The 22707-nt window shown below is 39.5% G+C and overlaps 3 protein-coding genes across 4 annotated transcripts; 2 read left to right on the top strand and 1 right to left on the bottom strand.

Moving 5' to 3' along the window:
- LOC113153761 (protein shisa-5-like) lies at positions 1-2382 on the bottom strand. The gene is made up of 5 exons (XM_026347541.1): positions 2161-2382; positions 1761-1923; positions 1416-1579; positions 1149-1301; positions 1-219 (listed from the first exon to the last, which is right to left on the bottom strand). Exons 1-5 carry the CDS (start codon positions 2231-2233, stop codon positions 74-76), a joined length of 699 nt encoding a protein of 232 aa, XP_026203326.1. The 5' UTR covers positions 2234-2382; the 3' UTR covers positions 1-73.
- Positions 2383-3871: 1489 nt separating this feature from the next.
- On the top strand, positions 3872-13532 carry LOC113153760 (protein shisa-5-like). 2 transcript variants are annotated; one of them, XM_026347540.1, is made up of 5 exons: positions 3872-4054; positions 4806-4956; positions 6031-6170; positions 10089-10334; positions 10742-13532. In XM_026347540.1, exons 1-5 carry the CDS (start codon positions 3988-3990, stop codon positions 10924-10926), a joined length of 789 nt encoding a protein of 262 aa, XP_026203325.1. In that variant the 5' UTR covers positions 3872-3987; the 3' UTR covers positions 10927-13532. The 2 variants fall into 2 exon arrangements, with proteins under 2 accessions (XP_026203325.1, XP_026203324.1); XM_026347539.1 differs by having other exon boundaries at positions 4803-4956.
- Positions 13533-14734: 1202 nt separating this feature from the next.
- Positions 14735-19956, top strand: alas1 (aminolevulinate, delta-, synthase 1). Its single transcript, XM_026349380.1, has 11 exons — positions 14735-14907; positions 15921-16161; positions 16274-16456; positions 16556-16702; positions 16879-17098; positions 17579-17763; positions 17885-18064; positions 18177-18341; positions 18887-19155; positions 19307-19469; positions 19662-19956. The coding sequence occupies exons 2-11, from the start codon at positions 15951-15953 to the stop codon at positions 19820-19822; spliced, it is 1884 nt and encodes a 627-aa protein (XP_026205165.1). The 5' UTR covers positions 14735-14907; positions 15921-15950; the 3' UTR covers positions 19823-19956.
- The last annotated feature ends 2751 nt before the right edge of the window (positions 19957-22707 follow it).

Below are 22707 nucleotides of genomic sequence, written 5' to 3'. Positions count from 1 at the left end.
TTTCACTTCAAATATATTTTATTTGAATTATACATAAGAATTGCAGTGGACCAGTGATTTAATCCACTAAAGTTCAGGCCTGTGGATCATAAGCTGGGTTGTAGGGGTGCTGTGCAAATCCATGCGAAAGAGGAAGCAGCTCATAGGACTGGCCTGGAGGTTGGGAGGGGTACATCGGATGGCCCCTAGTAAATGGAGCTGGAAAGTTAGCTGGATCAGCTAAAAACAATAAAACAAAGATGTTAGACCGTAAAAATACTCATAAAACGATAATGCAAGTGTGAATCTTTTTTGTGTTGTTATGACAGCACGTTGTGAAGATGTCTTCCAGTAGGAGAATAAGCTTCTTTAAAACACATTACAAAAATATGGTATTGTTTTTTTAGAAGTCTAAAGAGCTTACTTAGACGCAGGTTTGCTAGTAAGTATTGCAGTAACAGTGGAACAGTGGAAGTGGGATTGAATTATAAATCATTTATATAGTGGCTCAGGGGTGTGTTTTAAAACTGATTATTCCTTACAGTTTCCCTTCCTTAAATCGTATTTTTAATTTAAAGCCCCAATATAACCTCCTAAAAAACAGCAAGCCTAGTAATAAGGTAGTCTGGTCCAACAACAATAACCAGTTCATTAATCTATTTTAGCTTTCAACAACAAGAAGAAAAGTCTGATAATCACTCTTGTCTGATTATTCACTCTTGTTTTTCTTTCCCTAACATAAGCGTCTTGGGTCTATTTGCCACCTGTGCCATGTTGAGCTATAACTTGTTTAGAATACCAAACCAGGTTCTTCTTATAGCTAAATGGGTTATGGGCTATATGTGGATCTAATCCATTGTAGTTGTGTGATGTGGTGCCACAAATCATTACACTATTCTTGCAAAATCTCCAGGACAGGAATCCAAAGTTATGTAGTGCAGCAACAGATGTTTTGTGCAGACAGTGGCAATGGCAGAGAATCAGTTTGTCTTGTTACATGTCAATACTATTTTACATTAAAGAAGACACATGTTGAAGCTTTAAAGTACAATAAGCAGCCTTCAATTTGACACCTAACAGTTTTATGTAAGTAAACTTTATGCTGCACTCTTCTCAACAGTCTAGTTTACCATAATAACCAATATTTACTATGTCAGGGAAGAACTTACTAGCTTCCTGGTATGACGGTGGTGGTGCTGATGGCATGGGATAGTCTCCAAACCCAGGCTGGACAGGTTCAGGCTGGTAACCTGGGTGGGACGGTTGATGCCCAGAGGGGGTAGGTGGTTGCAGGGGTGCACCGATGACGGTGGTTATTACAGCTGGATATATTCAGAGATTTAGTTTAGTTTGAAAGATAGTCTGGTGTGGTGTGACACATAAAACTTTTCCTTCAACAGTAACCATAACCTTTCACTGACTAAACTGTAACATACTCTGGTTCCTTTGGTTGCGTCTTTCTTGACACTTCTTGTGGATCAAGCAGCAAGGAGTCACACAGCAGATGATTAGAGCTACACAGGGTATGAGTGCAACAATACAACCAAAAATGGCTCCCAGAATTATGGCAATGCTGCTGAATTTGCTCTGATTGCCAGGTCTGAGGAAAAAAAAGATGTTTTTGAAAAACAATTGCATTCATTAAAAATAGTAAAGTAGTTTAAGGACATTTAGATTTGCTGATAAACCCATTACACTGTTCTAGAAAAACGTATTCTGTAATTATCATTTAATTGATGTGGAGAAAGAAGAAGAAGGACAGATTTCAAACATAAACACACCTTACAGGACAGCTATCTTGCTGTTCTTGTGTTAGACGATACTTCTTTTCACTGCAGCAGTATCTCTTGTTGCAGTCTCCACAGCAGTACTGAGATCCACACTTCTGAGTGTCGTGGTAGAAATCATCATGGTCCCAGTAGCTGCTACAGGTATAAGTAAGGCCTAATATACAGGGCGATGGTGAAGAGGAGTGAGATTGAGAGATTACTGCGTTATAATATTTGACAAACTGAACCAGGAAGTAAACTAGGTCACTTTCAGTTGTGTGTAAGCTAAGCCTACATGTGCAAACAAGATCAGAACAAGTATTACTGCAAACAGTCGAAGACAAACTGTGGTACCTGATTACTAACTGATAGAATTTGATAATTAATTAATAAATACCAAAGGAAAACTCACCCGATTCAGCTGGAAGCAGGGATAGACACAAAATAACAAGAGTGGACAAGACACTTGAAACTATACCTGCCATAACGCAGTGTAACAGTAAAATTACTTTCTCTAACAGTGAGGATATTGTCTCACCCTGTCTGTCCCACCCTATGGCAAGTAATCCAACCACATTCCTCACCTCAGGTGGCAGACTTGCCACTGGATAGTTTATTTATAAGTTTGGTGCGTTAGCTGTGGCACACACACACACACACACACACATATTCACAAACAGATATGCACACACCTTCACCATCACGACTAAGTGCCTAACCAGACAGTGGTTATTTCATGTAATTACAAGTACTGTGAATACTCCAAAACTTACTAATCAAGCAGATATTATTGAAATCATGCGATTGATTAGAAGGTTGTTGTTGTTTTTTGTTGCCTGCAGATGTCCGCCCACCCTGAGACTGGTTCTGCTGGAGGTTTCTTCCTCTAAAGGGAGTTTTTCCTCTCCACTGTTGCCCAGTGCTGCTCAAGTGGGGTTGTTGGGTTTTCTTTATAATATAGTATGCAGTTATATTTTTTTAAATGGAATTGAATTGAAGGTGTTTAATGAGTCTGGACCACAGGAGACCACTCTCATCACGATAAGATTTGGGGAATATTCTAGTAAAAATATTTAGAAAAAACACTTATCTTTATTTACAGAGTCAGAAAAGTACGTTTCTTCAGTTTATTTTCAGTTTTGATTCCTAAGCAGTTAAGCAATACAACATGTGTCAGCAATACAGTTAAGCAACTTCATCCTGTATTGAAGCAATGTTGCCAGTCTTAACTTTCGTAAAGACGCCCGTGCCATAATCATAACCAGAAATAAACATCTTTGACCACATCACATCTGTTTTCTGATCTCTGCATTGGCTAGTTTGTTTCAGAACGTAATAACAAGCAACCAAACGTCTTAAATGGCCTTGATCCACAGAACCCACCCGGTCTACCAATCCGAAAAAGTAGAAACTCCTATGTTACTTCTCTATTCAGGCCGTCCAAAAATCGAAACAAGAGCTAGTGAATCAGCCTTTTTGCTTCTGAGTCTGAAAGCCTGTATTTTCTCCCCCCTTTCTTTGAATCAACCAGTCTCTGCCACTCGTACTCTTTGCCAGCTTGTACTAGATGTGCTCCACATAAACACTAGCAGTGTTTAACAGCCTTCCCTGAAACCTTAAGTATTCTACTTAGTGGTCCACAATAATGTGCATGTTCTTCGTGTGTATATGCTGTATATCATGTTTGTTTTGTTCAAAATGATTATAAGTCTGAATGTTTGTGAATTTTTTTTTTACTAATAATATATGTACCCATGTGCTCACTGTTTCATCTTATTAACAGCCCGTATGTTGTCTTTGCAGATAGGCTTCCCAGTTTATCAGATACAACTGGCTAACTCTAATGGAGTCAGATTAGGTTTCTATTTTATTTCATTTTACATTATATCAGTTGCTTTTACTGACAGTCTTTGCCACCCCACCATAGATGGCCAATTGCTCTTTGGGGCCATTAAATTGAACTGCTATCCTCCAGTGAATAGTGAATAAATAATGTAACTACTAATATAATTTGTGGATGCTATGATTAATTAGTGTAACTCTTATCGAGGACTAAGGGGAGATAGTGGTGGGAGCAGCAGCTGCAGGTGGGCGGGATCATGACTGTGTGGGGCAGCTGTGAGCGGAGACGATCTTTGCAGCAGCAGATCGATCCGGATCAGACGACGCGTCCTGCTCTCCCCGACCGCCGGAGGAGCTCCCTACTCTCCTGCCTCGATCCGGGAATCTCCAAGTAGCCATGGCGTCGGGCCTGTCCGCTGTTGTTGTGCTGGCTTTGTGTGTGGCTCTGGCTCCGTGTGTGTCTGGTGAGTCATTATAAACTGGTTTTGTTGCTGTGTCTTCGTTAGCTGGTTAACTGCGTGTTTCAACGTTAGCATCGAGCGCTAGCAGCGTCGGTGAGCTAACGGACGTTAACGTCTCTAACCGGGCTCAGACGAACCGGAGTCGGTCGGAAACGAAACCGTAGCTAGACATGTCTCCCGGAGCTGGTTCTCCGTTAAAAAGTTACCTTATCGTTTTGTTGTTTAAAGTGTTTTCAGCTTTAGTTTGTCTCTAACTTACTTGATGATGTGGAATCAACCGGATGCGGTTGAAGGTAAATAGTGTTATTACAAGAAAACACCATAGGCAGAACTTATATTATAATAACTTATACTGCAATCTTATCATTAAAAATAATAAAATATAGTATAATTATAAATTTTCCATTATCTATTAGCTACTGCATGTTTATTTGCGTGTATATATAAGTTGCTTTGAGGTTTTTTGGCTTACTGAAATACATTTAGCTGCCAGTTTATTAATAAAACTAGTTTGTATTATAACAGGCACAAGCTGGGACAGGGTAGGTTAAGTGTGACTGATGTAAGACCACTGAGACAAGAGACAAAACTATCATATATTGACACAAAATGAGCACAAAGTCAAAAGGATGTTTTACTTCTACTTCTACTACTTATTAATGCTTTTAAAAGCTAATGCTTTATGCCTTTTTTTCTGAAATAATGACTATAGCCATGTCTGATTCTGTCTTCTGTCTCTGCTTTGTTACAGCAGGAGATGACTGTAAGGCCTATACGGACCAATCTTACACATACCATATTCCGAAGACATGTTACAGAGGTTCCTTTTGTTGTGGATCCTGCTACAATAGATACTGCTGTAGTTTAAGATCCTACGAGCTTTCTGAAGATGAACAAGATGAATGGTATTATATTTTCCTCTATTCTCTAATAGGTACTGGGTTGCCTGTGTCGTCAGTTCGTGTTGATTTGTGAGATTTAAACGTTCTAACAGAAAGTGGGTTCAATCTGAAACTCTGTTACTGTGTAACCACAGTAGAAGAGATTTTGTTAGACCCTGTTGCACAGTCAAGAAACAGGAAGCAGTTTCTTCCTGTCTGTAACGACCACTGTGAAGCGAATGGATTTAGCTACGGCTCGCACCAGAAGTCATATTACCACCATGAGATAAATCTAGTATGTTTAACTTATGCAGTTAGCCTATTTGGCAAGGCATATCACCTTGGACTTAGATTTCCATAAAAAACACCTTAAAAGAAATTTGAAATAGTCTTTTTACTCCTTTGTGTGCAGTTATGGCTAAGACTTTGCACACCTATTAAAGCAAAGGGTTAGTCTTAAAACAGTGTATTGTGTACACAGGAGGATGCTCAGTTCTTCCTTAGGCACCAATATGAGACTTTGCAAACAGTGTTGGTACTAATAGTTAAAGTAGTCTGAAAGATCATTGCCTTAAATGTCAAGTGATGCTTTTAACAAAAACCTTCCTGCATTTCCTGAAATCTAGTGACTTTTTCTAAGATGCTATAAAAACTAAAATCTGTTATTTCTAAATTTATTCAGCCTTTACAAAGAGAATTTTATCACTGTCTTAACTGCATTTTAAATACATTCAGATTAAGAGTTTGATGCCTGCAAGACACTCCAAAAAGATGGGATAGAGACACGTTTACTATTGTGACCAGCAGTGCAGTCTAATGCCGTGATATTGGCTTTTGTACCTTTCGCAGAAAAAGGTCTGGATGGTAGTTTTTGTCTTTGGCACAGAGAATACTCAGGTACAATCTGAAACATTGACTCGTCTGACCACGTTCACATACTTTTTCTTGCCACTGTGGTATGAAACACAACTGAAGCAGTTAACATAAATGTTAACATAATTAAATCTGCTGTAACTCTGCTGCACTAGTAATAAAACGACAATATTGATATTGTTTTGCATAATTCTTATCATTTCTTTCTTTCTTTATTTATTTTAGTTACTCTGGTTTTTCCTTTCGGAGTTCACCCATGCCCATGGTCATGGGTATTGGTATTTCTATCATCTTTGTGCTCATCTTCATTTGCTGCTGCGTCTGTCCCTGCTGCTGCCTGTACAAGATGTGCCGCAAGCCACGACGTAAGTAGTCTAATAATGTTATTTAAGATGGAGAACTAGCTGCTTTTTTGTCAGCAGACAATATAAATATTGTCTAATAGGAAAGATTTATAGGTTATATTATAGCTATTGTTTCAATATCTCTGGTTGTACTGTTTATGAGTTCTTGAGATCCTGATTTCATCACATCCTGGGTCTACCTGAACAGCAGGTTCACACAAGAATAGCACAGCAGGCATTTAAGATAAACAGAAACTTAAATAGAAAACAAATAACAAAGTAATTCCATCAATGTTATGAGGCACTGTAATCTGTAAGCCACCGAATTTAGTGGTATAGTCAAAACTCAACAACCCCATGGGTTTATTTCATTGAGCTGCTACAGATAGTGATTGCTAATAGCAATTTGAGAAAATGCATGTCAACCACTGTAAAGGCTCATTTAATCATCCACAACAACATACTGCATGTTTTGTGTATGTTTGTTATGCTCTGTTTTACCTCCTTTCTAAAGTGCAAGAACATTCCCAAAAAAGAAAACAGCATTGTTTATTCTAACTGATCATTTGCATTTTGCTCTGCATTCTCAGGAAAAATCTGACCTTGTTTATACAATATATATATCAGCTGTGTACTAAACTCTCCCGGATTCTTTTCTTCACATTAGCCCCAAACCTTAGATCAACCTGGACTCAAGGCACATAATAGAATCATTAGTAAAACCACTGAGAAGTGTTTTGACAGCTTGGTGATGCTATGTCCTCTGCTGCTGTCTTTTGCTACATGTGGGCAGGTTTCATGCACACAACCAACATGTCTGGAGATTTTGCTTTTTGACCTACACAGATACAAAAAAGCGTCAAAAAATCACAAAGTGTCATTCTTGGTTTCCAGTGTGTTGGAGTATTTGTTTGTCTAGTTTTGAAAGCAGAACATCAGGGGACTGATTTGAGGACTGTTGGCCCACCCACCACATGATTTTCATTACTGCAGTTTCTTAGTCTGACTAATAACAGTCACTGGGTGATAGAGTGCGGACTGGTTCTAATGTGACACTGACAACAGTAACCAATGTGCTTTATTCCGTAAGTCCAAAACTCCTAGTTCCTTATTTGATGTTTATGTTTGTCATCATTCAACATGCAATGCAAAGTTTCACTTGGCTTCTGCAGTGAGCAGTGCATCCTGAGGGTTAAGGATTTGCTGTAGTCATCAGAGATAATTGCTGTTTTGTGATTTGAAGGCTCACTGCTGTTTTTACAAGTCAGGGCCTATTTATTTTCAATGCTATGAATTTAAGGCATAGATATCATAAATACAACTTTCTGCACAAGCAAATTCAAGCAGTGCTAAGATGCTTAGCAGTTTTGAATAAATCTGGCTTCTAGAAGTCTGCTCTGAACAACTATCTTGAAAACAGAAAAGGAGCACTGCACGGTTATGCCTACACCACACAGGAAACGACCCCAAGCAAAGCTCTCTTCGTCTTAGTGTTACAACTCTGCACTTTACCTACAATAGTTTTCTTGCTTTCACATTAACATAGTAAGTCTGTAAGCACTACAGATTTATTTGCATCACTTAGATTACTGTAATGTGTTACTACAGTAATGTGTTTGTTATATTTATTAGAATCTAGTATCTGATATGGATATTTCACACACAACTGAGCAGCACTTTTGCTGTAACCACTCCCAGTTTTTAGCAGTTTAGCAGTTCCTACAAAACCTGTTTTTTTTTTTTTTTTGTTGTTTTTTTTTAAACGAGACATCAGAATTATACTAATAAGTCTTTGTGTATGAAAGGAACCCCCACCCCCATCTGTAGGTTTGAATATTCAAATTCCTCAGAAGTAAGCTTGACTGGTAACACTCCCAGGAGAGGCTGCTGTTTTTAATGGTTTCTAATACATCTTGGATCCAAATAACAAAATCTAAGAGAAATATAGCAGTAACAGGAGTAATCTCATATTTTTAGTCTCTTTACCTAGATATTCACCTTTTTATCTGCTGCTCTAAATTAATTCCTAAAATTTCTCAGTAGAGGAGAGCACCTGACTTGACACACACTTGTACTTCCTGTCAGTTTGGTCTTTCAGCCAACTTCCTCAGATTTTGCCATGCGGAGAACAAAGCCTGGCAGAGGACAGTGGGAGGCTAAAACACTAGCTTGTGTGTGAATTCCCTGACTTGGGTGTTGCATGTGAGGATCACATCCAGGAATGTCAGAGCTCCACCTCTGGTGACTCAGTGTTTCCACAGCAACCACAGCGGGGAAAACTCAAGACCATCCCACAGCATTTACAGGAAGTGGTCATGAAGACTCCCACTCTGTCGGAGGATGACACATATAAGCACACACAGTCATGTCTCACGATACTTGTGAGGACAATACTGACATAATGCATTCCCTATCCCTTTTGAACTTGTCCTCACAAGAAGTAGTATTTGAACAAAATTAGTTCACACAAGAGAATAAAGGCATACATGCACAAACAGACAACTATGCTTGCTCATGGTGTTCAGGTTTTTGTCAAATTTTTTTCAGAGCAGTTTATTACAACACTATGACAGTTTTACGCTTGAAGTGGAAACTTGATGAGCATTTATAGATTTGCCTATTTATACAACATTACACTTATGTCGAGCAAGAAACATGTTCTGTGACAATCATAGCTTTAACGTGTAATTGTTTTATTGTTAATGCTAAGTTTTGCGTGCCTCACCAGGCGGGGCATCAGAGTTGAAGTGGACCATTATGGAAGGAGAGAGTAGGCATTTCACCAACTGTGTGAAATGAAAGGGTGTACTCCTTCCGTGAGTCATAACGGAATCAGATCCAAACTTGAAGACATGATATTTTTAGAGTCGACATAAACTTTCAGAGAAGACAATCTTCAATAAATGATAGATAAAGCACACTTATATCTCCAGATCATCAGATTTCATTGTTTTGTTCAGTTTGAGAGCGGTCTATTGATATTTCTCTTTATATCAATACGTACAGTGCAACAAGGAACTGTTGCACTGTACGTTCCATACAGAATATCCATGTGGTTTTTTGTTTGTTTTTGTTTTTTTGTTTTTTTGTTGTTTTTTTTTACCTCGGAGTATGCTCCACTTACTCCACTTAATCTATTGATAAAACAGACAGCATTGTGAAAAGGAAAAAGGTATAAACACTGTTGGTAATATTAATGTAGTTGCTGTAGCAAGGTAATACCTTAATATGACATGAGACTGATTTTGGTTGCTGGACAGTCACAGGATGTATATTGCTTCAAAAACACTGATAGTTTAATATTGTGAGTCACTCTAATCATCCTCCATTAAAATATAACAAAGGCAACCATGTAAGAACATTAGTGGCACTAATTTAACCAACAGTTGTTGGACAGGACCATTTTAGATGCTCAGATCCTTAATATGGTTTCTTTCTCAGCTGTGTTATGTTTTTTAGTTTCACTGTCAACTTGATAAAGTTACATAAATGCAGAAGTTGTGGTGTGAGTTCAGCCTTGCTGCCTTTTTCTGAAACAAAGGAAATATATCTGCTTGAAATATTAACTTCTCCTTTGTTTTAACTGTGAAATGTTATGTTGTTAACATTGCAAAATTAAACTACAGGTCTCTGTGTTGGAGGTTATACTCTTAAACACATGCTGGCTAACCTGTTGACATACATTCAGAATTTCCCTTCTCGGACTAATAAAGTTTAATCTTATACTGGACATATATTTGGGGCAGTTGAGTGCTGCTGTTGGTCAAACAGACCTGCTGAGTGACGTTATCTAACATGTTAAGCATAAAATTGTGGTTTACAACAGTTGACCACATTTTCTAACCTTTAACTTTTGTTCATTACAGCAACCTAAAATAATCACATACTACCTCCACCTAGCATATGTTAAGTGCATTTCTGTGTTGTATTTGCTTACAGCTGTGATGACTACCACCACCCACACCACAGTGGTCACTACCACTCCTCAGCAGTACCCCCAGCAGCCAGTAGCAACACCCGCGCAGCCTCCGGGTTACCAGTATTCGCCATACCAGGCCACATCAGTGCAGCCAGGATATGGATCCCATCCCATGCACCAGGGCTATGCTGCTCAGCCCATGCCCACAATGCCCTACCAGGGACAACCATACACAGCAGGACCACCTCCAACATATCAGGAAGCCAGTGAGTGTGTTTTTCTTTTCTATTTATATATATACTGGATTTAGTTGCACGTTCTAAAAGGGCTGTAATTCTAAAACATTTTTCAGGGCAATGGACACTAATGAAGTTTGTTTTGTTTTTAAAGATTAACATTATCCCAAAAAAAGTGTTTTTCTGTTTTGTACATGTGTATTTATAAACACAGGATATTCATAAATACTTTGTTCAACATATTGTAATGATACGTTATTATGCAATTTTGGGTCTGCAGTAGGAAGTGGAGGTGGAATAACTGCTTCTAGTGTGCAGTTGAGTCATCTGGAGTTTGGAAATGTTACATTTGTGGTTACTTGGTTAGACTAAACTGAAATGTGCTTTCTGTCCAAACTCTTTTTATCCCTTTCATCATGTTTTCTTTCTGTGTCCAGCTGGCCCTGTCTACCCTCCAAATCTAATGCCGTACAGCCAGGCTGCATATACCCCTGGCCAGACACCATATCCTCTTCAACCTCCTGCTCAGCCACAGCCTAACGCACCACCCCCGAACACAGACTACCTAACACAGCCGGCGTACAACCCAGATTATGTTGTTTCACAACCCAAGACCGGATAATGAACCACAGTGCCGCACTCTCAGCCACTTTAAACATGCTGCAACATTTTGGGACTCGTCAGAACAGGGACTCTGTAACCTGAATCAAGATGGGAGTTGTTCCTGAGCATTTTTTACTTGTGTTTTTGTTTGGTAAATATCTAAATATTATGACATTAGTAGTTGATGAAGTTCATGTGTTCTGTTGAAACGTTGCCAAGTGAAAATGGTGATACCTCTTAGCTCATATTGCATAGACTTCTAATATACAAGTGGTGAGATTGTTTGTGTATTTCTAAATGATTCCCACAGACTTTTTGGTGAATTATACATGAAACCACTGAATCTGATGTACAGAGCAGATGAAGTGTGTTGACATTTTTCAGCCTTCTGATGCATCATCATCTCCCTCCTACTCCTTATTTATACTTTGCACTGGCCAAACCTGAACGACCTCGTTATTCTACCATCTTCAGTGACTGCAGCCAGACCCAGTGGTCAAACTTTGGGGAGAGTATCATATCACTGGTCATAATCCCAGATTCAATTAAGTGTTTTGAACCTCCTTTTCTCATGTATTCTGTCAATATATTCAGAGGGGGTAAAAGGGTTTTCTTTTAAACCCACAGCAAAAGGGAAATCTGATGCTAATTCAAATAAATAGATTTTAACTAGAGAAAGTAAGAAAGCTTTCTGTTCAGAGGTGCAGTGTGTAAGATTTAGATGGCTCTATTTGCAGTAATTGAATATCTTAATGATAATTATGTTTTAATTAAAGCATACCCTTAAGTAAGTCTGTTAAGAAGTTGCAATAGAGCGAGCCTTTTGTAACTACATAGAGAGCAGTTCTCCTTTCACTGAAGCTGTCATGTTGCACTGCCATGTTTCTACAGTAGACCAGAACAAACAGTGGCTCTAAAGAGGGAATTGTGCATTTTCATGTTGAAATCTCTGCTTGAATTTGGTGGCGCCATGGCACCGCTTGGAAGACTAAGAACAAAGAGTGAGACTATGAAATTGCTAGTTGATGCATTTGTAGACAATGAAATTGAACCTGACGGCCATTATATGCTCTCTCACCATTAAAAAAGGGAGGGATAAGGGAAGGTGGGTCTTGCTATCTGCAACTTAACTGTTGCATGCTACTAAATCCTACACACTGCACCTTTAAGTTTTACATGTTTATGTAGAAATGTAGTCGTTTTTTTTTAGTCATCTTTGCTCAGGTTGTTTTCATTTACATCTCACAGCTGTGCTGCAGTGCAAAAGGCAGCTTCAATTAATCAAGTTTAAGTTAACCAAAGGAGATCTATTTCTTCTCAGTCAACCCAACATTTACACAGTCAGGTAAAAAAGAAAGACATAAAACAAAATGCAAGAAACAATTGTGCCTTCTTGACCATATTTCTTTTATTAACCCACAGCATGCATGCCATTTAGAACACTCCAATTTTTCCCATTTTCTATTTATTCGTGAGTGTTTGATTTGTTTGTTGCTAATACTTGCACTTAACTATGTCCATTTTGTTACATTTTTGCCATTTCTTTGCAGTGCACCTTATCCAACGTGGCTGCCATAAATTGTAGCCTTCAAACTTTAACGCTTTACTTACAACCTATATGGTGTTACTGTTTTTGCCACTTTTATATACAGTGTTTTGTTTTTCACCTGTCAAATCCTAGTGTTTTTGTTGTCTTTACCAGCTTGCACACAGTTCTTTGGAGATGTAGTTTTCTGGTTTGTATCTTAAAACTAAATGAATAAGCCTTTCTCGCTCTGCTTCGCTTTGGCTCGTGTGTTTACCTGCAGCAAAGCCGTCACTTCTGCTTTCTGTGAATTGAAGTTACTTGAAAATGATAAGTGACCTTTTTCTTTTACCTAGGCTGAGCTTGGTGAAGTGCAGTCACAGCATGGGACAGACCCAGTGTCATCATTTGAGTCATCATGTTTAAAATCTCTGACTTTTAGCAGCTTCCTCTATTGAGACTTTGGTTGTGACATTCAGGAGACCACATGCTAACTGATGAAAGTGGCATGTCACCCCACGTCTCATGTTAACTGCAAAGTAAATGTGCACGTTTCTTACATCGACTTTGCATTTTACCGGAATCTTGCCTTTCGTCTGAAGTCTGTCGTTATAGTTGTGTTCTGTTTGTGATTTCAGTCCTTTGGCCAGTGTTGATTCTTCAAGGTGACTTTAAGTGGAGTGTGTTTATTTGTATGTGTGGATCATAGCCATTTACATTCTTTGTGAAAAATATAAAAGCAGAGATTTATTCTTGTTCATCTGTTATTCTTCCAAGAATAGTTGTCATTGATGCTTTGTTGAAAAAATGTACACAACCCAGATACAGCATTAACTCCACCTGGTGGTTTTACTGTTGTGGTCTCTGTAAAGCTGAAATTGACCAGGATTAATAGGTGTCACAACACACAGTGCACCGTAGCTCATAATCTAGGAGGATTTGTAGCCCCAAACTGTGCCAATGCTGACCACACATTAAAACTATCCAATGGAATGAATCATTTGTGGTTGATTGGTGTACAGCATGTAAATGAATGATTTTGTTTAAAATCCACACCTTTTCTGCATAGTTCAATAAAATCTATGTTGTCTGTTCTCCAACTTTGGTAATTTAATTCTCGACAAAGAAGATGATGTAACTCAAAAGCATGCTTGTTTTTTGAGTTGTATATACTTGACGACTCTGAGGCAAAATGGGCGATAAGATGAACAGGCTACTGTGAAATTAGAAATGTTTTCAAAATATTTCAAATATATTATATTTCAATATAATATATTAATATTTCAAAATGAAAATAATTGAAAGACTGAAAATAACAATAATTTTACTATGCAACTGAAAATAAGAACAGAAAGCAGAAGAACAGCTGTGTCTTTACTGCCAGAGTGCACAGATCTGATAGTGAGAACTAGGTGCATTTTATATTACTTGAATGGTGGCTCCAATAAAGTTTTACATGTGCTGAAGATAAAATATTACAAGCAGTGCAAAAGCATTAAGAGATCATTAGAGGGCAGCAAAGAGCCATAGCAGTCCATGCAAAGGATGTGATAGGACCTGAAGACACAGAATGGCAGTTACTCAAAATAATTTGATGGATTTTTTTATAGTTTAAATAGGTAGCCAAAGATATTAGCCTCTATTTTATTGTTTAACATCTATTTGAGTTGTAGTATTTGTCACTTGCAGGTAGGTCATGTAAAGGCTGCAGGTTTCAGTGGATCTTCCACTGTCACAAACCAATGTCGATTTGTTTTCTCATCATCTAATCTTCCAAAACATTATCAGATTGTTATTTATTATTTTTTTTTAGTGGATCAATAAAATGCCATTATTATTATTACACAGTAACAGCTCAGTGTTGAGAATCACTTTAGAGTCAATGTCTTGGTTCCAACACCAGAGGTCACAAGTGTGCAGATATAATTCTTGTCATGTATAAAGATACACTGTGAAATCTAAAGCATTAGCTCCACCATTACCTACTATTACTCCCCTTCATTTATTTAGTTACTTATTTTGCAGATGCACAATATAAAATATTGTCCTAACAAATAATAATGCATTATTATGGAAGCTCCACACAAAGCTAACTCTTAACTATAGTAACATAGGTATATATATATATATGTATATTTCTAATATATATTTTTATATATATATTTCTTTGCCATATGTTTATCTCCGTGCTCTTGTTACGCGCAGGACTGAAAAGATGATGACGTTGGACGTAAATGAGTGAAATCTCGCGAGGTTTCCGTTCGTCGTCGGCCATGGTTGAAGCTCTTATAAGCGGAGCCGCGTCCGTGTCCTTTTCGTTCGTCCTCAGTGCAGGATAACGAAGTCTCCTTCACCTTCCTAAAAAAAAGCTAAATATTCGGTTAAAGTGTTGCATTTGATTAGTTTGCGTCTTTTTCCTGACTGCTACACTGACGACAAAGAGGATTGCTCTATTAAGTCTCTAGTTTTTAACAGGTAAGTTTATTATTTTCCGCTACCGCTTCTTCATCCTCACTTCTAGTTGTAGCTTCCTAGCTAATGCTAGCAGCTAGCTAGCGACAAACCAGGTGAACCACACCGGCAAAGATCACGACCTGTCGGGCTCCGACTTAACCTGCCGTTCATTAGAATTTCAAATAAAAAGCCACAACTGCAACTAATTGTTTGAATATTAATGTTAGTCAGCGTTGGAGACAGACATGTATTTGTTTTCTAATGTGTAATAATCACTAAATGTATGGAAACAGCTTGTGGACACTTTAAATACCAGCAGCTAAGTTGCCTGATGGCGTCTGCTTGTTGTTATCCTGCTTGTAAAATTAGAGATTATTATAAGTACACGGGAATTTTTTGAGCTCTGATCCCTTTTCCCGAACTTTAAAGCCATTTAAACCCCGGGGTGAGACAGTGTCGAAGTATGTGGACCTGCCCGCACCGGGGTGAGGGGTATTGCCGCAATTCTCAGGATTTACGCAATGAAGTTTAATGTTTAACGTGCTTATTACAGTGTCATGATATCCCGTACAGTTGAAATGTAAGATTGCAACAACAGATGAAAGCCTAAAAAAATGTCCACAACGTGGCCTCTGTGCTTTTAAAGCTTTGTCAAAGCTTAGATTTTGTGTTATTACTGAAAAACAGTTCACCTTGTAATACCCACATTGTAAAAATACTTAGGGTTAACACAAGACATATTGCATCTGGATAGGCATTAAAGAGACAGTTGGATTTTAAAAATGTTTTTGTTTAATTTGCCATGAAAAGACACAGAGACACACGTCTACAGACATTTTTGTACTAATACAGTTACTACTACTTTGTTATAGAAAAGTGAATGTGCTTGTTAGGAACTGTGTGCAAATGTAAACAGTTTGGATAGATAAATCAAAGGGGGGAGAAGTCGTTCTGTGTTTTTGAATGAAATGTCCCATTAGGAACAAGTACCAGACACACCCGCATTTTAATTAAATTTCAATTGTCTCTTCTAGATCTCTGGACAATCATCGTCACTGCTGACTATGGATGTAATTGTGCGTCGCTGTCCTTTCCTGGCACGTGTGCCTCAGGCCTTCTTCCAGCAGTCCAAAAAATTTATGGCAGTTTATGCCCAGAAATGCCCCATCATGATGGAACTGGCCTCAAAGCCTATGGCCCCATCAATGGCACGGGCCCTGTGTTCTTCTTCCTCCTCTCACCAGAAGCCGGAGCAGACCATGTCGACCACTGATGGTAAGGGGAACTTTGAAATCCTAAAAGGCAATATAAATGTATTATTACACTTCAAATATAGCAGTTAATGTAAAGACCACATCTGAAGTTTAAAACTTCTGTTTGTTTGCAGGCCCTAAACAAGAGGGAGAGGCCGTGATGCCTGCTGGTCACCCTGTGCCGCCTTCAGGCCAGGCTGTGCCCTCCAAATGCCCTTTTCTGGCTGCTGAGATGGGCCAGAAAAACAGCAGTGTGGTCCGCCAGGTCTGCATGGAGTTCCAAGAGGATGTTCAGGAAGTCCGCACTGTCCAGAAAGGTAGGATATGTTTAGAAATTGACTAGACCGTATTGTTTTGGTGGATTGTTTTATTTAAAGTTCACTACTATGTTGTTTTTTCCTCTCTGCTTTTTTCAGAAGTGTCTCCTGCCCAGCTGGAGAAGCCGTCACTGGTCGGTTCCATTAAGGCAAATGATAGGGAGCAAACTAATCTAATGAAGACCCTCCTGAAACAACGACCTAAAAGGGTTTCCCACTTGCTGCAGGACAACTTGCAAGGCAGTAGTAAGTTTTGTTTGGTTGCTTGACAGTATTAAACTGCTAAACCAGCTTGTATGTTGGTTTGTTGTGCTTTTGAAAAAGATGAACTAAGATTTCTTCATGTTTCAAATTGCTTCACCTGTCACAAAGCAATCAGTGTTGAGCCACATTAAGTAAGCTTTGTCTTCCTGATCTCACAGTGTCCCGCTTCCACTACGATGACTTTTTTGAGAAGAAGATAGAAGCGAAGAAGAGTGACCACACATACCGTGTGTTTAAGACAGTGAATCGTCTGGCCAATGAGTTCCCCATGGCCGATGACTTCACAGGCTCTCTAGAAGAAAAGAGGGAGGTGTCTGTGTGGTGCAGCAACGACTACCTGGGCATGAGTCGACACCCTCGAGTTGTGCAGTCCATCATGTGAGTGTGGGAGGGGTTGTTTTTGTGTGTGTGTTCTGTTAGAAAAACTCAACTTGGTTCAGAAATGTTTGCCTGTAATGAGACATATTTTGTTTACATTACCGATTCACCTTCACCTTTTGCCCAACTGCGAGAACCGAGTTCAGACAGAAAGAAACTGAGTAAAAACAAACACAGCATATGATAATTTGTCTAGTCATCACCCATGGGTGATCCTGTTTATGGTTCATGTGGGTGTTGACCACAGTTGACATCTAAATCTCATGGGACTTAGTGAAGGCATGATGTTTTTCATTGTTTTCCTTTCAGCTTGTTGGAGCTTGTCCATATTTATCATGTTCCCTATGGAACAGTAATACCTTGAAACCATGTGTCAGTTATTACTTAGCAACCCTTGGACTTTACATTTATTTGTGTTTTATTACTGGCCATGTACCAACCACTATTTTTTTGTTTGTCTTTCTTGTCCTCTGTTATCAGGGATACTTTACGAAAGCATGGGTCAGGGGCAGGAGGCACCAGGAACATCTCTGGGACCAGCAAATTTCATGTGGAACTTGAACAAGAACTGGCTGACCTCCATAAGAAGGACGCTGCACTGCTCTTCACCTCCTGCTTCGTAGCCAATGACTCCACTCTCTTCACTCTTGCCAAGATGCTGCCTGGTAAATTTTTACTGTACCATAAATCCAAACTAAACAAACAAATATAGTTATTAAACATTGATGTTTGAAACAGTGTTTTTGATTCCAAAACCTTTCTGCTCTCTCTCCTGAACTATTTTAGGTTGTGAGATCTATTCTGATGCAGGCAACCATGCCTCTATGATCCAAGGTATCAAGAACAGTGGTGCTAAGAAATTCATTTTCCGCCACAATGACGTGGCCCATCTCCGAGAGCTGCTGCAGAAGGGTGACCCCTCCAAACCGAAGATTGTAGCCTTTGAGACCGTCCATTCAATGGATGGTTAGTTTGCAACGATAATACAGCTTTAAGTTTTTGTTTTTTTGTGGTGAATGACATTCTTGTTCTTTTACACTGGTGAATTACACAAACTTGTCTTCTACCTATTACACAGGTGCTGTGTGTCCTCTGGAAGAGATGTGTGATGTGGCTCACGAGTTTGGTGCCATCACCTTTGTAGACGAGGTTCACGCTGTGGGCCTGTATGGCGCCAGGGGAGGGGGCATTGGAGACCGGGATGGTGTCATGCACAAGATGGACATCATATCAGGGACACTAGGTCAGCATGTTTTCTTTACTACTTTTCTTTTAACAGTTCTATTATATAAAGGATTTGACTTTTAAGCCAAACCATCTTTTCTTTTTATCTGTCTTTCTACTTATATTTTGCTATATTCTCAAAACAACAACTCCCAGATAACAGGGAGTTGGCCTCGTTTTCCGAGTTATTGTAATCTGGATCAGGCCTCATCTGTGTCACCCAATATGCCTGAGAGCTGAAAGAAGCTGGAGCAGCTCTGTTGTTGCTAGGAGACTGTGGGCTCTTGTTACGCTCTTATTGAATTACTCTCTGTGTCGCTGTGAAGCTGAGGGGACGATTATTTCTAGCTGAGAGCAGTACAGCTCCTTTACTCCCACAGCCATATCAGGAAGATCTAGTTCAAGAGATTACAGTGGGTGGTAGGATTTAGCAGAGACCACTGAGTGTATTTAAGCGACTGTTTATAAACAAGAGCCTTAGGACACTAAGTGCTACAAAATCGTGTCTCTAGAGCTGTAGCAGCAGCCTGAATTAAACCACCTGTGTGTCATGTCCTCTCTTAGGGAAGGCATTCGGCTGTGTGGGCGGTTACATTGCGAGTACGTCTACCCTGGTGGACACAGTGCGTTCCTACGCTGCTGGGTTCATCTTTACCACCTCTCTGCCCCCGATGCTGTTGGCTGGGGCCAGGCAGTCCATCCAGGTTCTTAAAGGAGAAGAAGGACGCGCCCTGAGACGTAAACACCAGCGCAATGTCAAGCTGCTCAGACAGATGCTGATGGACTCTGGGCTGCCTGTGGTGCACTGCCCCAGCCACATCATCCCAGTCCGGGTAAATTGTGATTCTACTCTATGGCCCCTTGCTCTCATTAAAACTCTCCCAGAAAATACACACAGCCACAAAACAAACCTACTAAGAAGTCCTTAGTTTGTCTCCACAGTGGCTCCATTCTGATAATTGTGTGTTTCCATTTTTTTTTTAGGTGTCAAATGCGGAGAAAAACACAGAAGTGTGTGACATCATGATGAGTCGCCATAACATCTATGTGCAGGCCATCAACTACCCCACTGTTGCCAGGGGAGAGGAACTTCTTCGTATCGCCCCAACCCCTCACCACACCCCGGAAATGATGAAATACTTTGTTGGTAAGATGACCTAGTCTTGTTGTTGCACCTCCTTTATAACATTCCTTTTTTAATTATCTGATTTAAATTAACTTAAATGTTTTGATCGAATGGCTTCAGTTAGTTGTAAAACTCAAATGTCTTTGCTTTCAATTTGCACTATATATTGCATCACATTAAATTGACCCCCACTCTTTTGTTTTCCCTCTTCAGAGAGACTGGTGCACACATGGAAGGAGGTGGGTCTGGAGCTGAAGCCCCACTCCTCAGCTGAGTGCACTTTCTGTCAGCAGCCGCTGCACTTTGAGCTGATGAGTGAGAGAGAAAAGTCGTACTTCAGTGGCCTCAGCCATCCCATCTCAGCCTGCGCATAACACTACTGGCTCAAGCCATTCCTCTATCGCTGTCATAGAATGTATTAATAATCTTTGAGTCCTTCTACATGTATTTAAAATACTCTATGGTCAGATGTTCTATATGCTCCAAATAAAATATAAGAAGGAAAATATGTCTGCCTTTGTTTGTTATTCTTTTCCTGAATCATGTATAATTAAAAAAATAAATGTGCAGTTGCACGAAAACCAAATGCTCTTCCATCTACAGCAAGTCTTTCATTCAGTGCTTTTTGTTAAGGCTCAGTTAATAAATAGATTTTTGCAAGTCTGTATGAAAACAATAGTCAGGAGCTCATAGGGGAGTGTCCAGATGGGCTCCTGACTAAAGAGGAAGTGTAAAAGGTTATAAAGGAAGTGATGGAGCCAAATATAGGTTGTTGGGTGTGGCCTTGATGTGATCTTAAATCTTCCAGAGATAGATAAAAGAGTAGCACGATGAATTGCTAACAGATTGTCTGTCTCAATCACACCTAACAATAATTTTGTTTGATGGTAGGAAGGTGTGTAAGACATGTGAGATTCAGATCCTAACCACTCTCATCTACTCATGCTCTTTCTATTATCCACCTAAAGCACCCATTCACGTCAGGTGAGAAGTGAAACCACCCCGGAGGATAAATCTTAAGTCTCTCGCCACCTGTCCTCAGGCTGAATAAGCTACTTAGATGAGTTTCAACCTAACAGCAAAGAAGTCCACTTGCCCTGATAAAACTTTGAGATAACCTCACCTGGGTGACTGAGAGTCCTCAGTGACGTGCAACAAAAAGAGGGACTTTTGTGCCAAGAAGCCTGAAACATTGGAAGATACCAACTTAATATGAGAAACGTTTTGACATGTGACATTAAAAAGTGTGTGACAGTCAAAAGTAGAATAATAGCTGTAATTTTGTGAGGCTATAAAAATAGGTCACAACAATTGCTCTGGCTCAGTTGGTGAAAATGCTTTTGTGTCATACTGATGGTAGTGTTTTGATCCACTGCCCTACTTATTCTTTTGGTCATGGAAGATTGTTTTTCCTGTTAGCTACTGATAAACACATGGACAAGACATTTCAGTATATCGCTGCAATTGATCTGTCTCAATTTGCTGACATACATTTAGGGATTATAATTTCATGACAGACCCATTGAAACACAATATACAATAACACTATTAATATTATTCATGAGACATGTCAGGTGGTCATGGAGTTATACAATAACCCTAAACACACAGCTAGAATAATTTCGCTCATAAAAACAAGACAGGTTGCATGCTTTTATCAGGCGAAATCTTATGTTGTGGGTCTCTGCAGGGACCTACTAACCCATTGTCCTGTAAATTCAGATGGAGGTGACATAAATGTTGCTGTGAGACGTGAGATGACCCAGATCCACAAAATAAAAGAGGTCACAATGGTCACATCCTCAAGCTTGACATAAGCCTCAGAGCGTTAAGAAAGGGCTCATGTTCAGTGCAGACTGTGGCTGCAGATGCATCATCAGCCCAACCTGACAGTGACAAACACAGTAAAGACCATTTATGTAAAGCTATTTGAAAAGATGTGAGGCTACAAGGCAGACAGTTTATTAATGGACACCTTCCCTAATTTTTCAGGTGTTGTAAGAGTCACAGTTGCTTCGTTGGAATCGACCTAAAAGTGGAAGTGAGAAATACTTTTCTCTGATGAAATGATGTTGCTGCTGCTTTGTGTAAATAAACATACTTCCACTTTTAACTGACTCCATATCAGAGACAAGTTCAGCTGGGCCCAGGAGGAGTGAGAAATTAAAAATAGACACGTCAGCTCTTTAGGGTACAAAACATTCCAGTCACGTACTGTGTACATGGAAGTTTGTGGTGCCCTATACAGAGAGCAAGATGTCAGCAGAAAGCCCTTCTCTGTCTCAGAGCATGGACGTTTGTGCAGCTTTGCATTGTGTGATTATTTGATATGAAGGTTGTAGAAAACTGTGAAAACATATATTTACATTTAGTCATTTGGCAGATGCTTTAATCCAGTGATATACAAGTTAGGTGTAAGGTAAGTAAAATATCTAAGTAACGGAGGAAAACATTAAAGTAATGTGCTCTAGGTAGAAGATTTTAAAGATTTAAAAGCAGATAATGTTGTGGAAGAGTTCAGTTTTCAGCAGATTTTTAAACATTGGGAGAGAGGCAGCTGAGCATGCAGAGGTTGGGAGATCGTTCCCCCATCGTGATGCCACTGTTGTTTATGTTTTGGTCCAGTGACTCATGACTAACATTTCTGGGCTTTAGTGAGATTTGTTTCCTTTTGTGTGCGATCTCCCTGACACCACTAGTTTACTCCCTGTACGTCACCTGCATACAACACTTCCATGACTACCGATTCCTGCTTTGCTGCCAAACTCTCGGCCTCTGCACAAAAAACAAGGCGCATTGAAAGCTGAAGCAGGTTCGTGGCAGAGGGTAATAATAACCATTAAATACTAACATTTAATGGTTCAGCTTATTTGCTTGGCAACAACACTGAGGATTCACACTGTGGAAATCCCACAGCGAGGAACCGGACAGCCTTGTTTCTGTAAAGACACACATCCTGTGAAGTCATATTAAGGAGCTGCTGAACTGAACCAAGTCAGTCGATGTGTTTGACAAATGATCAGCATCACTTGCGGCTTCAGCGGCTTTGTTTGTGGAAGCAGAGTGGGAACTGAGCCTGTGCACAGCTACGCAGCCAAATTGATTGACAGCTTAAGAGCTTCACCTCTTACAGAAAGGTCACTTCCTCATTTCACAGAAAACACATCGATGTGTGGAGACAATCAGCTCATAGTTAACTGCTTTTAATGTCCAGACACAGTCTGACACAGTGTTTTTGCACACACGCGAATGCACAACA

This window comes from Anabas testudineus, chromosome 5, assembly GCF_900324465.2.
Source record: "Anabas testudineus chromosome 5, fAnaTes1.2, whole genome shotgun sequence".
NCBI lineage: Eukaryota > Metazoa > Chordata > Actinopteri > Anabantiformes > Anabantidae > Anabas > Anabas testudineus.
The sequence above is the reverse complement of the archived record's forward strand: the minus strand, read 5'-3'. Positions and strand labels throughout refer to the sequence as shown.

Bases quoted from the DNA above. Each gene is read 5' to 3' on its own strand.
- LOC113153761 (XM_026347541.1), bottom strand. From the start codon at position 2,233: ATGGCAGGTATAGTTTCAAGTGTCTTGTCCACTCTTGTTATTTTGTGT. The intron at 1,302-1,415 runs GTATGTTACAGT...GAATATATCCAG, and splicing joins ACGCAACCAAAGGAACCAGA to CTGTAATAACCACCGTCATC. The intron at 220-1,148 runs GTAAGTTCTTCC...TATTGTTTTTAG, and splicing joins ACCGTCATACCAGGAAGCTA to CTGATCCAGCTAACTTTCCA.
- LOC113153760 (XM_026347539.1), top strand. From the start codon at position 3,988: ATGGCGTCGGGCCTGTCCGCTGTTGTTGTGCTGGCTTTGTGTGTGGCT. The intron at 6,171-10,088 runs GTAAGTAGTCTA...ATTTGCTTACAG, and splicing joins GATGTGCCGCAAGCCACGAC to CTGTGATGACTACCACCACC. The intron at 10,335-10,741 runs GTGAGTGTGTTT...TTCTGTGTCCAG, and splicing joins TCCAACATATCAGGAAGCCA to CTGGCCCTGTCTACCCTCCA.
- alas1 (XM_026349380.1), top strand. From the start codon at position 15,951: ATGGATGTAATTGTGCGTCGCTGTCCTTTCCTGGCACGTGTGCCTCAG. The intron at 16,162-16,273 runs GTAAGGGGAACT...GTTTGTTTGCAG, and splicing joins GACCATGTCGACCACTGATG to GCCCTAAACAAGAGGGAGAG. The intron at 16,457-16,555 runs GTAGGATATGTT...TGCTTTTTTCAG, and splicing joins AGTCCGCACTGTCCAGAAAG to AAGTGTCTCCTGCCCAGCTG.